This window comes from Electrophorus electricus, chromosome 3 (genome assembly GCF_013358815.1).
Source record: "Electrophorus electricus isolate fEleEle1 chromosome 3, fEleEle1.pri, whole genome shotgun sequence".
In the NCBI taxonomy this organism is placed as follows: Eukaryota; Metazoa; Chordata; class Actinopteri; order Gymnotiformes; family Gymnotidae; genus Electrophorus; species Electrophorus electricus.
The window spans coordinates 10,760,001-10,776,735 of NC_049537.1; the positions used below are offsets into that span (position 1 = coordinate 10,760,001).

The 16,735-nt window shown below is 38.2% G+C and overlaps 2 protein-coding genes across 2 annotated transcripts in view; both read right to left on the reverse strand.

Moving 5' to 3' along the window:
- Positions 1-7,458, reverse strand: part of erbb3a (erb-b2 receptor tyrosine kinase 3a) — a 19,998-nt gene extending 12,540 nt beyond the window's left edge. The window contains exons 1-3 of the mRNA XM_035524561.1: positions 6,806-7,458; positions 1,742-1,896; positions 839-1,025 (exon numbers count right to left, since the gene is read on the reverse strand). Of these exons, the coding sequence (XP_035380454.1) occupies positions 839-1,025; positions 1,742-1,896; positions 6,806-6,899 (436 nt within the window). The 5' untranslated portion in view covers positions 6,900-7,458. The remainder of the gene's footprint in view (positions 1-838; positions 1,026-1,741; positions 1,897-6,805) is intronic.
- Positions 7,459-12,220: 4,762 nt separating this feature from the next.
- arf3b (ADP-ribosylation factor 3b) lies at positions 12,221-16,728 on the reverse strand. The gene is made up of 5 exons (XM_027016753.2): positions 16,628-16,728; positions 14,782-15,080; positions 14,169-14,279; positions 13,944-14,068; positions 12,221-13,736 (listed from the first exon to the last, which is right to left on the reverse strand). The coding sequence occupies exons 2-5, from the start codon at positions 14,927-14,929 to the stop codon at positions 13,575-13,577; spliced, it is 546 nt and encodes a 181-aa protein (XP_026872554.1). The 5' UTR covers positions 14,930-15,080; positions 16,628-16,728; the 3' UTR covers positions 12,221-13,574.
- Between the last annotated feature and the right edge of the window lie 7 nt (positions 16,729-16,735).

Below are 16,735 nucleotides of genomic sequence, written 5' to 3' on the forward strand. Positions count from 1 at the left end.
GAGAACATTAACTGGCTTTAGGATTAATCTTGCAGTATACAGTATGCAGTATACAGTATCTGACAACATAAACAATTTAAAATTAAAAAAAAAACTAACAGACAAACGAAAGGAAAAAAACTTGCACCATGATGTAATACACAGATTTCATAAAGTCACATAAGAAGGAGAGGTAACAGATATACAGAAGCAAATACACACATGCACACACACACACACACACACACACACACACTCCCACACACACACACACACACACACACACACACACACACACACACACACACACACACACACACACACATCAGGACTACTGCAAAGCTCACCCACACACCAATACCCACCCACAAACGCACATACAATCACAAAGAATGCAGTTATATAAACATTTGTTTATAATTCTCAGTATCTCTGCAGCACTGACTGCAGCAGGCATGGGCATGTCCTAGTATCTGTCTGTCTGGCGGTTAACTGTCTCACACACCTCCAGAAGTACCCACAACAGTCTGTACACTTACAGTACTGGTCACATTTCAGTCTGAAGATTGTTGACTAATTCTGCTGTGTGCAGAGAAACTGGAATTTCCCGTAAAATGTTAGTCTGGCTGTAGAGATTTAAGACACAGCCACACATATCTGCACACATACGTTTCAGGCTGTTGACTTTCCTACCTCGGTTTAGTGACACTCCTACATGGCTCTGTCACCACAGGGACAATGGTGGGGGGGTGGCTTTGTGACGCAGAGCCACTGTTGAGCGCAGAGAGTCAAGGGAAACTGGTGGAAATCTGTGCCTTTGTTTATTTGTGTGTGTGTGTGTGTGTGTGTGTGTGTTTACCTGTTAGGTGTGTGAGGCCAAGCTCCTGTAGACCATTCATGCCGTCCTTCTGGTAGTTAACGAGGATGGCGAGAGCGAAGCGTTCCTCATAGAGGGACATTCCTCTAATCACACGCAGCTGATCCAGGGGCAAGCGGCTGAACTGGTTTACAGCGATCAGAATGTAGCCTGTTACCTCACGAATAGACTAGAGAGAAGGGGGAGAGAGTGGGACCTCAGTGATTGTGGTTGGCAATGATAATAAAGATTTTGGGATTTCCCATGCAAACTCGTGACCTTTCTGACCATGACTTCGGCTTTGCTCTGATACACTCAATTTGCTGATTTGCTCTTAGCTGCAGAGTAAAATTGTCCCCCTGCAGAAACATCCCATAAGACTATAAGATAAGTCTGTTTTTATCTGTATCATTGTAACAAAAAACTGTCTGCTGTATAAGGCTTAGACAATGACATCATCAAAGTGCACATAATAAGGTACCAGCTCACAGCTGAAAAGCTTTTGTCACTCCAGATAAAATGGAGGACACACACACCTGAACAGGTTTAGGACATTTTGATGGTTGTTTAAGACCTCAGTCAGGGACAAAAACAAGTAGCCTCTATGAGAGTAGTGCTAGTTTATGTATATTGAAATCCTGGGGACATTTGAAATTGGATTTACAACTGTATATATATTTTCCATACCTGGCTTGGATTAGTTTAGTCCTTGTAACTATATGAAATTTGGTAATATTACTTTCTGTAATATTGAATCTTTCAGATGGGAGGCTTTGGTCTCTCTCTCTCTCTCCCTCACACATACACACACACACACACACACACACACACACACACACACACACACACACACACACACACACACACACACACACACACACACACACACACACAGTGTTCTCCCACCTGCAGGAAGGAGAAGTTACGGTTGTGCTCCATGTGGGTGATCTCAAGGTTGCCCATGACAATCTGGCAGCCTGTGTACAATTCCTTCATGTGCTGGTACTGAAGGTCCGAACTGCCTGTCACGCTGAACTGGTTTAGAGTGCCTGAGCACATAACTGCAGAGAAAGACAAAGACAGACAGAGAGAGACAGAAAGTCAGAGAGAGAGAGAGAGAGAGAGAGAGAGAGAGAGAGAGAGACAAGGAGAGACAATGAGAGATAAAGACAGAAAGTCAGAGAGAGAGAGAGAGACAACGAGAGATAAAGACAAAGACAGAGAGAGAGAGAGAGAGAGAGAGAGAGAAGGAGAGACAATGAGAGATAAAGACAGAAAGTCAGAGAGAGAGAGAGAGACAACGAGAGATAAAGACAGAAAGAGAGAGAGAGAGAGACAGAAAGGACTATGACAGGAGCACTGAATCTTACTAACCAAAGAAACAGACAGAGAGCAAAACAGAGAGACAGGAACTTTGCTATTCAAATGTGCATTTTCATAGAGATTCACACTACATCAAAACATTCCACTGAGAAAAAGGGAAACACACACTCCTGTTGGTATGGCACTTCAGAAAAACCTGTTTCAGAGCTTTGGGCTTTTTCAACTTCAGTATCCTTTACAGACTCCATGCAAACTACAGCCTTTCAGGAATAAACTCAATATGATTAAAATACTGGTTAAATGGTCAAGTGAACAGAGCATATGCATGCTCTAACCTTGGGTGAATGTCACCAACACAAAGAGCTGATAGTCTGGATTCCACCTGGTCACATATAGTAAATATCATTAAACCACTACACAGGGTTTCCTTTAGGTAAAAAAAGGCTTTTAGAGGTAAAATCTGACATATTAGTGTGTGTGTGTGTGTTTGTGTGTGTGTATGTGTGTGTCGGTCGCGTAGGTGAAGGACACACAGGACCCACTGCAGCAGGGCCTTGAGCTGTGAGGGGCCCCCAGTAGGTGTGCTGTGAGGGGCCCCCAGGAAGTACATTCAAAAATAATAATAAAAAAATATTAAAAGGGGCCCCACTCTGTCTCTTGAGTTAGTTCCCTAGAATCTTGCACTACACAAATGGTATGTGTCTGTGTATGTGCGTGCAACCCTGTTAAGATGAAAAAACTCCTTCTTTAGCTGTATGTTTTAGATATGTGGACACAAAAACAGACATAAACACACACAAATAACCACTTTCTGTATTTATCTGCCTGCTGTCTGTCTCTGAGCATGGTTTGAAATATTGTTTGTGCACATACATGCAAGCGTTTCTAAAACGGCTTTTTTGGCTTCAGCCGCAACTTCATGCCATGCAGTAGCCTATTAAGTTTAAATGATTTTTTTCTCCTGTTAAGGTGAGTAAATGATCATTGTGAAGAGGGTAAAGCTCCAGATAAAATGTCTAGGATCTGAAAAAAAATCCAATTTCAGGTTTCCCATCTCTAAAAAATAAAACAATTTTTTTTAAGTAATAAAGAAACTATTAACAATCAATTTCAATGAAAGCAAAATCCAATCATGAGTACTTTAACATGAAACAGTCTAAGAAAAAAAGATATGTATAATTTTTGTTAGATTAGAATAATATACAAGAAAATGGTGAATAAGATTATTATACAAGAATATGGTACATCAGCCTTACTTGGAAAAGGCTCTGTTATTTGTTGAAACGTTGTTTGGTTTGGTAAGCTTATATACATTCATGGTATGTGTATATGTGTGCAGGGTAGAGATGTCTCCATGTAGATCTTGACTATCTAAGGGGGTGAACAAAGTGACTGAAACATGCCAACATCTCAATGGCTCATTTAGACATGACAGCTATATCTTTCTGACTCTTGCTTTGGGGGTATTTTTTAAATGTCCTTTGAGAGGTCAGCCACATCTTTCACCACAAATTCAGTTATTAAATACACATTCTTCAAATAAAACGAGTGCGTGTGTTTATGTGTTTATCAGCGTGTGTGCGTGCGTGTGTGTGTGTGTGTGTGTGTGTGTGTGTGTGTGTGTGTTTGTGTGCTCTAGAGAAAACCAGTCATACAATGTTTCCATTCTGAGTGAGCATGAAAACAAGTGTAGAATCACGCCCAAATGGTTTCCATCTCTCACACCCCCCTCCCCCGCCCGCCTCTCTTGGTCACTCTACACACATTTTTCAACTGTCTATCTTTCTCTTTAAGTCTTTAAGAAACAAGCTAATGTGAACAGCCGATAACTGGAATTCATACAAATGTGTAATTTATTTAACAGTTTATCCATAATTTATGTACATGTACATGTAATGAACAAAGAGAGAGAAATACAAAACAGCACAAAACACTTAAAGAGACAAGTGGAGAGATCAATGAGGGCAGTAGGAGAGCAGAAAGGTAATAGGGGAACAGGTGACAGTGCTAACAGTGGTAAACAGAAATGAAACTCGGCTTGTCATAAACGATTAGCACATACCTAAGTAGTGCACACATACACTGGACCTGGTGACTTTGTTATGCATTTAAGACTCGCAGTTCATAGGTCACTCTGTTGTTAAGGTGTGGTCAAATAACTCTTTGTTTATCAGAGGTGTGTGCATGTGCATATGTGTGCGTGTGTGTGTGTGTGTGTGTTTGTGCATGTGCAATTTTCTTGTGCATGTGTATCTGTATGAGCATGTATGTTTGCATGCAGTTTTTCTTGTATATGTTTACACTAGTTTCTTGAGCACGTAACTTTCATAGGTGACACAAAACATTGTCTTATCATCATGTTACAAAAAAAGGCCTCATGATAATATTTCCTGATGTTTCTTTGTATGTTTAAAAAACATAATCTGCCAAAGGTTCCTACATACCAAAGAATTTAACTGAGCCAGTTACACTGAAAGAATCAAATCTTTAGACTGAAATTAAACCCAACTTAAAAATTACCTACCTACCTACCTACCTACCTACCTACCTACCTACCTACCTACCTATTATTTCAATTAAACTCAATTCACCTGAAATAAATTTAGCTCAAATGAAGAACATTTAGCTGACCAACACTGCAAGTCTACTGAAACTGTTTATCTCTTCTGTCGAACTATTATCTTGCTATAATTCAAATCTTATCTGGATAAACAACATCATAAAGATTTTTACACTCATTCTCAAGAATACTCACTCTATTTCTCTTGCTTTTCCTCTTTCTCTCTGCAATGCTCATGCAAACACAAACACAATTACAATTACAATTATAGCATTTTAATTTCTTCAACAGGATTTATGCTAAATTAATTTTCACAGGTAATAGGGATATTCCTTAAAATAGAGGAACTTTATCTAGAAGGAGAAAAAATATCACAGCAAACCTAGATAATAATGTACAAAGGACCCTGGACACATGGAAGCTCACCCATGCTGCATGCTGTGGTCTACATGTAGCTGGGAGTGGGAGCTACTTGTACACAATGAAATGAATCAAATCCTTGCCTACAACGGCTGCTGTTATCTACCTGTATATATCAGGTACAGCATGAATGCCCAGTGCTCTCAACACCGTCCTCTATTACAACAAAATAAATTGTGCAATGTCTTATTAAAAACACACTCCTATGACAGCTTTCCTATAGGCTCTTTTAAAAAATGTTGGCAAGGTTTCCAGATGTGAGCATTTAACCATGTCATCATAGCTTGTTAAAGATGCCATGAAGAACAGTTTTTACATTGAAATATATATGTAAAAACCTCTTAAGGTTGTATGTAATCAAAGTAGGATGTCAAGTGCAGCATATGCCACCATACAGAGAGGCCTCAACTTTTACAATATAGTAACAGTAACCATGCGCCTTACAAATTACAGAAACTCAAGGATATGTTGCAGAGATGGACTACGGAAGATATAACTGCAATATAACTCCTACGAAGCAAAAAGGACACTAGTTAAATAGATCTGCACATATACATAAAATACAAATGAACATTAGGAAAAATATGTTGGGCAGGGGGTCGAAAATACAACAAACATAACTACTTCTGCTGAGGGAGACAAAATACTCTCAAAACACATTCATAGTAGACTACAGTCTCTGCATCTCAGCAGATGACATTCCATAGATATACACAAGGTAAAAAAAAAACATTTCTTAGATCAGTAAAATAGATTACGCTTGAGGCTACATATTTTAAGTTGTATACCTATTAATAAAGCCTTTAAGATGACTGGCAATTTTCATGCATGAAAAATGCTAAATGCTTAAATAGGTTATTTAAGACCATTTAGTCCACAGTTATGTGAGTCTGAGCCTTTTCTACATCCACAGATATAGCACAGGATATAGCCACAAAACAGTGGATCAATAATTAAGAGTTGTGTAACAGTATACAGCACTGTATTTTGGGAACTTCAATACATATCACGTTATTCCTTCTAGCAGTGTCACCTGTAGTCTATGACATCACCTGGTCTATACACCTGTTGTTATTGCACCTGGACTACTCAACATCACTACATCAGCCAAAGACTACAGAGTACTGCCCTATTAGAAATCTCAGCACCTCTTTTATCTGTCCTTTTTTCCTCTTCTTCCTCTTCTTCATTCCTCTCTCTCTCTCTCTCTCTCTCTCTCTCTGTCTCTCTCTCTCTCTCTCTCTCTCTTGTTCTCTTTCATTTATTTCACTTGCTCACACTCAGAAAACAAACAAAACCACTTCAAAGGTGTCTGAGGTACTTTTATCAAAATTCTTTAGAAAGCTGTTAAAAACATTCCTATCTCTTAGTTTCTCTCTTTCTTACTAAATCTATATATTACATATGGCAGATACACTCCCAATAATCTTTTGGTACAATTCCATTACTATTGGAGCTCAGCAGTCAAAAACAGGTTGAACACAGTCAACTGGTTCAGGCACTTGTCATAGTAAGTGTTCACTGTTAAGCCTGGGAACAAACCAAGGCATCTTAATACGCCTACTCTCAAACGCAACACACACAGAGACACACAGAAAACCATGCGTAATGCAGAATTATGTGAACTGTGTAGAATTCTATAATTTTAACAATGTAAGTTAAGTTACCTGGTTTGCCTTGCTGAGTCTGTGTGAGTACAGGTAGAGGCAGCCATGGTAGAGCGATGCACAACGCGATCACCTGCCGTCCTAAAGCGCTCATCTTCGGTTTTCAGTTTTAAGAGATCAGTTAATCATGTCGCAAAGTGAGACAGTTTCTGTAATTCCCGGTATCTTACCTCTAATAAAACTACTCATAAATCTTAAAAGTAGTTACAAGAAGTAAGTGAGATATTTCGTTACTGTTCTTGTTAATTTTATTAACGCCTAACTCGCCAGAGCTTTGACATGAGGGCATGCAGTGATTTAGCAGCCGTGCTGGTGTCTTTCCTGACAGAGGCTTACTTCTTGACGCTTAGTTCAAAACAAATAAAAAGTCAGTGTTCAAATGTAAACAAGCAAAGTGATAAAACCTCTAGCGCTGACTGTAGATACTCAGGAAAATGTTATTTGAACGACCTGTTTATGAACCAGAGTAAAAATGCTGTTGCAGCTGCTGATTGGCTCACTGACTGATCAATGCACCAATCAGACGCCTCACCGGCTAAATTCCACTGCAGTGTAATTTCTCTTCAAACACATATGATAAACAAGCAGTTATAGGGAATAAATAAACGCCAAAATGTGTGAGAATAATACAAAATCTGAAAATACTCCCTTCCCTCGCCCAGACTGCAGGATTAATAACTGGTTGTTGAGGGAGAATGCTGTGTGTAAATCAAGGACGTCATTGTGTCGGAGTATCGTAGGCAGGGTTAATCACTGTTTTTTGATAGTTCTGAACCTAAGTTTCCACAATGGACACATTGTCCAACTGGTCAACGAGGTTTTCAACTAGAATACCATTTTCTACTGTGCGTCACTCAAACACAAAAGGCATTCAGTCATTGTTAAATTATTACAGTCTGTGTGAGATATTCTACGATTGTCAGTTGAGGTAATATAATGCCCAATTCAGTTATTCTCGCAGTTATTACTTAAATAAACCAAAGGCATAAAAGGAAGGAAATGAGAAGGGAAAACAGGAGAAGGGAAAAAGAACAATCTGGTCCTTCACAAGAAGTGCAAACAAAAAACAAAAATAAATGTTTTATTTAATTAGCAGTGCATGCTTACAAAAGCCTCTTTGTTTTAAACACACCGACTATCAAAAAGACGGGAAATGCACACAGACGAGTTTCCGTTTATGATACATTTAGCAAATACGTCACGGTTAGCTTGTCATCCCGCGCCTCTTAACTTTAGGCTCTTATGGAATGAACGATTCTTTTTGTAGGAAACAGGCAGTGTTTTTCTATTCATTGCCCGGAGTTTCAAAATTATCCGTAAGACAGCTAATAAAAACATCGAACGCGTGCAAAAAATCTCCCTCTTGTAGACACCTGAAGGAATTCTTCACAACAGCATCCAGCAAAAATTGACTGAAAGATAAAAATGGACAAATGAAATTATACTTCTAGATTCTCTCATACACAGATCATAAAGTATAAATATATGAATAAGGGATAGTACAAATATGAAGATATTCGAACATTGTCACACTTAAATTGTGTTCTCTTGTTGAGATATAATAACTGATATTGTGCTTAGTTGAGTTGAATCTGAATATTAATTGCTCTTAAACTGTTTTGAGATTTTTTGCAGGTTAGTGGCTAAGAATTTTAGAGTTGGCCTTTCTTTGAGTAAAAGGTCATTTTTATCCAGTATACAAAAGAACAACAACAAAGACAATCAAACAAACAACAGCAACAGCTACTACTACCACAAAACTATTTATATTCCTTATTCCTAATTCATTATTAGGTTGTTAAGATGTACAATGTAGCCAGAGTGCATTATAAATATGATTATAATAAATATAATCTGAATAATTGTCTTAGCAAAAACGAGCTATTTATCTATATAAAGTAATCTATATAATTCAATTCAATACAAAACCCCACATTAAATAGGTTATTTTCCAAAATGTTGGTGCACTTTAAACTTGGCCTCATCTTTGCTGTGGTAACAAGGTGCACGCAACTTGATAATTGGCCTTTGTTGATATGCAGCTTGGGCTCCATTCAAAGAGGAGTTGTTTGTTAGTGTGAGAGACAGAGTGGAGGAACAGGTTTAAAAGGGCGGGCACTTCCTGCATCACCGGTTTGAGTGAAGCAGTGATTGAAAAACACACGTGCGCAAACATGCATGCACACACACATAGACACACACACACACACACACACACACACACACACACAAATGTACACATACATATGCCTGCACACACACCCACACACACATACGTGCACACTTCCTTCTGATGTCCAAGATAACAGAACCAAGTTAGTTAAAACTGTGATGTACTAAAGAGGCCAGAGGCATCACCTTATTTCAAGCATGATGTAAACATGAAACAGATGTTACTTGTATATTAAAGCCTTGATATGCATAGACCTTAAAATAAAATATCAGTGGCAGATTAATTACTGTTATAATATTGATAATATTCCTGAAAAGAAAAAAGTGGATCCTAAATCCTAAACTAAGCCAATATCTTACTAAAATCTACAATAGTCACTTACATTCTTTTGCTCAGTGGAAATGCAGAACAAAATATTTATTTCGTCCCCTTTTGTACACAATCACGACTCCTTTCAACACAAGAAAAGAAGTACCACCATGGTCCTGGGCATTAAAGCGCCAATGAAAGTTAATGTCTTACCAAGAAATACCTCAAAGCTCAGCATGGCTTTCCTTTCTTTTCTATGTCACAATTTTATCAAAGGACTTATCTAGACAAAGAGGCCATAAGTTCACTCAAACATTATCCCAATCCTAGACTTATTTAAGGCTGCAAACAGCAGGAGAGTGTGGGATATGAACTACATTAGAATACAGAATAGAGAGAGGATGGAGAGAGTTGGCAAGGCTGGTGAGTACCTGAAGCAGCTCCACAAACTCAGTTTGCTCTGTTTACTCAGAGGTCAAGTTGCATTTTGTAGAGTTTGTAGACATGCTCAGAACAGTGGCTCCCTCCTTTGGCTAAAAGAAAAGCAAAATACTGATCATTCAGTGACTCCTAGTGTTGGTTCAGACTGGTCACCATGGCAGCTAGAGAAAAAAGCTTATAAACACAGCATACAACATATGTAGGGCATGCTTTTTTTACATGTCCAATATTTCATTCAGTCAAAATAAGACAAATTACAAACACATTCTTTCCATAATGATAGATGTAAGGTATTTATTAACCATGACAAAGCCATGTAACAAATCTTTATTGTGGACACAAGTGGATGGTAATTCTCATGGTTTTATTTAAGCAATGTTACAGTTAAGATCAATTTTACAGTTATGTTCAGAGAAAGAATCTGGTGACTACAATACATAATAATAATCAGTAATTATTTTAATCTAGGAGCATTATTACAGATACAGTGTATTTCAACCATGATTCATATGCAGTTTTTATTCAGTGAGAAGTTTTTTCTCAATTTTCATTTTTAGACACCTTAAAAGCCATTAAAATGACTGACCTGTTTCACATGCATACACATGTGCGTGCACACACACACACACACACACACACACACACACACACACACACACACACACACACACACGTGCATGCACACGCTCTCACTCACACAAACACACACATATAAAGTCTTATATAACAGAAATGGAAGCAAAAGCACATTAAAAGCGCATTAAAAACACAAAAGTCTGTAAAAACACAGATGTAAGGATTGAAATCCTCACAAAACTATCCCTGGCAAAGCAGTAAGCAAACAAACATTTCAATGTTATAAATAAATGCTTTCTCAGACAAACATTTACAAAAACACATAGCAGAGTATCTTCCCCAATTATCCATCCCCCCCAAAATCAACTCAGTACTTCATTAAATCAATAACTCAGATGAGTATTTATTTATTTTTGTAATACAGAATATAAGGCCACAAAACTTAACTGACTGGACACGTAGGTCATGAATAACACAAGACAGATGTGTGGACAGCACAGACACGTGAGCTAATATAGTTAGACATAGAGATGCTTTGTGTAAATGGTGCTGTAGATCAAAGACAGTAATTATTCTGCTGATTAACTACTGTGGTTTGTTTGGACTGATGTAATTTAGGACCTTAACTCCAGTTATACCAAACTGATCTGTCATACATGTAGATCAAGCTCTTTAAATCAAGATCCAGTGATTCCTAACCCAGTCCTCAGGGATGGTGTGTCTCAAAACGTGTCTAATATAGGAACACAGTATATTGCACTGGTGCTGCAGTATGGTTGTGGGAATGTTGGAAATGGAGCTGCATTATAAAATGTGCCTGTTTATTTTTAGAGTGATCCGATGTTATTTCTAATGTGCGATTGTTTTTCTCAACAGTATATTACCATAAAATCATCATTCAGAAGACGTTCTTACTATCAGGGGGTTTCTTTGTTGTTTGACATTGATGTTCACTGAAAACTTACAAACAAGTACTTTGTTTGATAATTCAGTGCTGTGTTATTAGAGCATGTGTAAGTGTGTTGAGTGTGTTGTTTGGTTTCAGGTGAATATATTAGTTTTAAACTTGCTATAGGGCATATGCTAAGATGACCAGTAGTACAGGTTGAGTGCATCACTACAGGATACATTAGTCCAGCATTAGCAGACTAATGTAGGATCTACTAACAGAGTAGCATGTACTGCTATTGGATCAGAACCAGCAGACGCCTCAAAAATGATGTGTTTAAACAGAATATCCTTATTATAGATGAAGTGCTGGTACTGTATGGATAATGCATGAAAATGGATTACCCAACATTAAAGCAAAAACAGGTTTGGCCTGCATAACTATTTATATTATTCCCTTATTACTTGAACATAACATTCAAATAAATAAAATAAATATAAAAAGATTATACAATATAAGCAAATAAATAATAAAACAGAATTCACATTCATTGGGGGTGTTATTCCAAACCCTCACACTCCATAGAAGAACAGAATGCTGACAGCTAACACACAACAAACCACAAAAAAACACAACATAATACAGTCTGTCTCAAAGCATCAGTGTTTGGTTGTATGAGTGTGTGTGTGAATGTGTAACTATTATTTTCCGGCCATTTATGTTTATTATACAACTCCTCATAGTACTCATGCAAAAGCCAAATGAGATTTTTTTTTCTGCAACTACAAACATTCAAAATGTTGAAGAGACCAGAATACACCATACAATATCCATTTCCATTGCAAATGAACAGATAATTGAGAAATATGCAACTGCAGGGAACTACTACCATTATCTATCTATCTATCTATCTATCTATCTATCTATCTATCTATCTATCTATCTATCTATCTATCTATCTATCTATCTATCTATCTATCTATCTATCTATCTATCTATCTATCTATCTATCCATCTATCTATCTATCTATCTATCTATCTATCTATCTATCTATCTATCTATCTATCTATCTATCTATCTATCTATCTATCTATCTATCTAGAGGGGCCACAGCATAGCATGCAGGCCATGCAGACAAAAGCATGATGTCAACAAATATCAATGCACTTTTCAATACCATTCATCGTTCACTCATTTACCTTTTTTTCCAAAGCTTTTGGCCACAAACATGTCAACCTGAAAAACCCTATTAAACCTGGAGATTCCAATGCAATTGTATCACACTGCAACAGTATGAATACTGCGTGGTGTGTACGTGTATTCAAAGGCATGCACCCATACAATTACTATTGGCCATTTGTGATGTGTAGTCATCTATATATACATTTCTCTCATTTAAATCTAACTGATCCATCCAGGCAATGGTGATGACGGTTTCCTAACACAACACAGCTACAAAGCAGCATGCAATGATCAGCCCTATATGTCTAGAACACAGACATGCAGTCTACCATCTACTGGGCCACAACACTTTAACCACAACAGTGTAGGAGTGAGCCATGCAAAACACCAGAGCAGGCCACGTGACTATGTCAAAGCACAGTTCCAACTAACACAAGGACTGACCGACAGAGGAGAAGAGAGCTGCTTAATATTAGTGTGTGTGTGTGTGTGTGTGTGTGTGTGTGTGTGTGTGTGTGTGTGTGTGTGTGTGTGTGTGTGTGTGTGTGTGTGTATTTTATGTATGTATGTGTGTTTTTATGGTGAAACAAACTGCATCAAATTCATAATAGAAAATACTCCATACAGAATTCAAACTGACAATACAAGACTGAAATAATGTCAAACAGGGAATACTGTCACCAAACTTCAGTTAGCATATAAAAAGGATTTTCACAGGTGCATAGAAAGCACAGTGATGTCACAGTCATAATGGACAGGACAATGCAGAAAGAAAAAAGGAGTGAAAAATACAGGAGCGAGGCAATGACAGAGATGAAAACACTGAGTAGAGATATTCTCTTCATATTTTACTGTGTTGAGGGGTGGCTGTGTTGTCCAGCTTACACTGAAAGCAGAGTGGTCAACAAAGGAGCAGAGACACAAATGTTTTTTACTGATGTGTGTGCATATGTGTATGTTTGTGTATGTTTATGTGCAGTCGTACATTTGTCTATACATGCATGACTAGGCGTAAGAGTATGTGTCCATATACGTCTAAATGTGTGAATGCAGTCCATTTACACATACCATCTGAAGGCTCTAGTAACCACACATTTACAAAACAAAAATAAATAAACAAAATCAAACCAAATAACATAACCCCAACAGACCCCACCCCTTTGCCTAAATAAGCCCTCCACACCCAAATGAACCCCCCTCACTTCTTATTCTTGAGCTGATTGGCCAGCCAGTCAAGGCCTTCATACAGGCCATCCCCACTGGTCGCACACGTAGCCTGGATGTACCAGTTGCGGTGACGCAGTGAGTGCAGACCCAGCTTGTCAGTGATCTCAGCAGCATTCATTGCGTTAGGCAGGTCCTGAGGTCATGGTGTCAGGACACAGCAGTTACATTAGGAATAAACATTAAACATTAAACAATTCTGACTATTTATGGTTTAATGCATGGTCACTCTGCATTTCAGAGTGCTATTAGATTTGGTGCATTATGATGTAAATATAAGAAAATGAACAGATTGGAGGTAGGATGGATGGAGAGGAAGAAGCAGAGAGAAATACTGCCACACCTGTTTGTTAGCGAAAACTAGGAGAACGGCATCACGCAACTCATCCTCTGCCAGCATGCGCATCAGTTCCTCACGGGCTTCATTAACTCGCTCTCGATCGTTACTGTCCACCACAAAGATCAGACCTGCACAAAAGACACAGTACAGCATGTGAAGACAGGAAGAACCAGACTGTGTGTGTGTGTGTGTGTGCAAAGGGGGTGGTGTTGGGGGTTGGGGGCACACCCTGTGTGTTTTGGAAGTAGTGTCTCCAGAGAGGTCGGATCTTGTCCTGGCCACCAACATCCCACACAGTGAAACTGATGTTCTTATACTCCACTGTCTCCACATTAAACCCTGAGAGAAATGACACAAAGAGAGAAAATGTACTAGCATCTACAAACACGTTCTGATTTCTTATGCCTTGAATATTATGTAACACTACAGTATAATATCATTCAGATAGTACTAGCTGCTATACCAGGACTAGTTTTCAAAAATGTAAATGTGAATGTATCTACAATTTGGGCTAAAGTGGTTTTAAGAAACTGACTACTTATGAAGCCACTGTGACTGTGCTGAAGAGCAGTAATTATTTAATAGTGATAACATTTGAAATCTGTATTACACAAAATCATCCTGTATAGCTGATGACTTTAGTTCATAATGTCTTATTGGATTTCTGCTTGTGTTTGTTGGCAGATAGCCCTTATACAGGCAGGGAATGCTAACTTGCTCATATTTAATATAAGCATTCAGAGACTGGCTGTTCAACTAAGATGCACACACACGCAACAGTATGGCATAGTTTACTAGCACTAAACTGTAACAGGCAAGTGTAATAAGGCTGTGCTCTTACCAATGGTTGGGATTGTGGTGACAATCTCACCCAGTTTCAGTTTGTACAGGATGGTTGTTTTACCAGCTGCATCCAATCCAACCATCAGAATCCTCATCTCCTTCTTTCCTATAAGACTCTTCAGTAGATTACCAAAAATATTCCCCATGATTCAGCACTGAGCTTCTTCAGAGCAGCAATGTGAAATTTGTGTGTGGGTGTGCTGCGAGGTTCTGTGTTGGCCAATCCACACAGGAAAAACACTGATAGACGGCAAATTGGTCCAATTGGGTCTTAGTTGAATGAGGAAACAATGAATGCTGAAGAAAGAAAAAGAATAAATACCATGAGTGAATAATTACATAATTGAACGCAGAGTGTGCGCGCGCGCACACACACACACAAATATTTAATGAGTATACACGCGCTCACACACTAAGCTGTCTGCCATTTCTTCAGGCTGTCTTCCAATCTGCTCATCTCTGTCTTCATCTCCTGTGTTCACACAAATCACTCCATAAGAGTGAAACCTCCAAGTCATCTCAATGACTTTGTGTTCACAAAAATCACTCCATAAGAATAAAACCTCCAAGTCATCTCAATGACTTTGCACACATCCCTTTATTATCCTCCTCTCACTAACTGACCCAATTTGTGAAGGACCTACTATAAAGTATTTTATTTTAGCCAAATTGGAAGCCACAGCATTTTAAAGATATGCTTTAGATGTCCACCTGCTGTTAAATCAGTCATAACAGTCATCCTACATCACAACTGTGTTTTGTTGGAATTATATTACTAACTGTTTAAACATTATTGGCATCATCAATAAATTAGCATCACAGACTGAACCATTCACCCAGATACCAGAACATGTATAAGGTTTATCTGATTTTCTGCTAGTAGTGATTAACATGGCTGATTCGTAGGGCCCAGCGGGTGGCTCATGAGCTATCCTGTCCATGGTGCTTACAGCCCTTGACATAGACTACAACTACCCCCTCACACGTTTCCATGAGGTCCAGAGAGGCTAATTATTACAACTAAAATTGATCAAATTACATATCTGTCAATAAACATATTTGAATATATGCTGTTTTAAGGACGACTGCCCGTCTGAACTGATGTTATTACCTACATCCAAAACGCGGTTCATATACGAATGCCATTTCTCGCATAAAATAACATGAACAAATATGCTGTGTGTGTGTGTGTGTGTGTGTGTGTGTGTGTGTGTGTGTGTATGTATGTATGTATGTATATATATATATATATATATATATATATATATATATATATATATATATATATATATATTACTTTTTTGAAATTACAACAATAATTGTCGAGCACAAATTACACTTGGGCAGTTAGTTATTTTGGTTTTGCCAGATAAGTCAATAGACCGCAGGATAATAATAATGTCGGCGTGCGCTTGTAGCTAGCTGGAGAAAAGCCTACGGTGGTGTGCACCGGCTGGGTAATTCAATAGCATTCAAGATGTTTTCGTGCTTCACTTGACGTAACAACATCTGGCCAAAGACTAAATTAATTCAATAACAACCTTGAAGCCAGATATAAAACAATCAAATAAATAAATAAACAAATAGAATGAATAGCAATAACGAAGAACTGGAGATTTTGAGAGATGACTGACAATTAACACCCTTCATTCATTCGCCGACATTGAGGAGCTAGCCAATGTGCTAAGTGCTGAAACGATACTCATGCGACCTGTATTGCCCTACAACCGTAAATATGGTTTGTAATCGAGTTTTCCGCTGTGCACAACTTATATTTTCAATATTCAATATTCACTGAAATATTTTATCATATAGGAATTAAAATATGTATACATCTGTCTTACCTCCAAGGATGACACCAGCCGATTTCGCGTAAGGAGAGGTAGGAGGAAATCACACTATAGGCCTGGTAAGAATTCGGATTTTCTCGCGATAATGCAATGCTTTAAAGC

Coding starts and splice junctions, on each gene's coding strand:
- arf3b (XM_027016753.2), bottom strand. CDS start 14,929: ATGGGGAATATTTTTGGTAATCTACTGAAGAGTCTTATAGGAAAGAAG. Junction 14,069..14,168: donor CTACTTCCAAAACACACAGG/GTGTGCCCCCAA, acceptor TCTTTTGTGCAG/GTCTGATCTTTGTGGTGGAC. Junction 13,737..13,943: donor TAGTTTTCGCTAACAAACAG/GTGTGGCAGTAT, acceptor CCATGACCTCAG/GACCTGCCTAACGCAATGAA.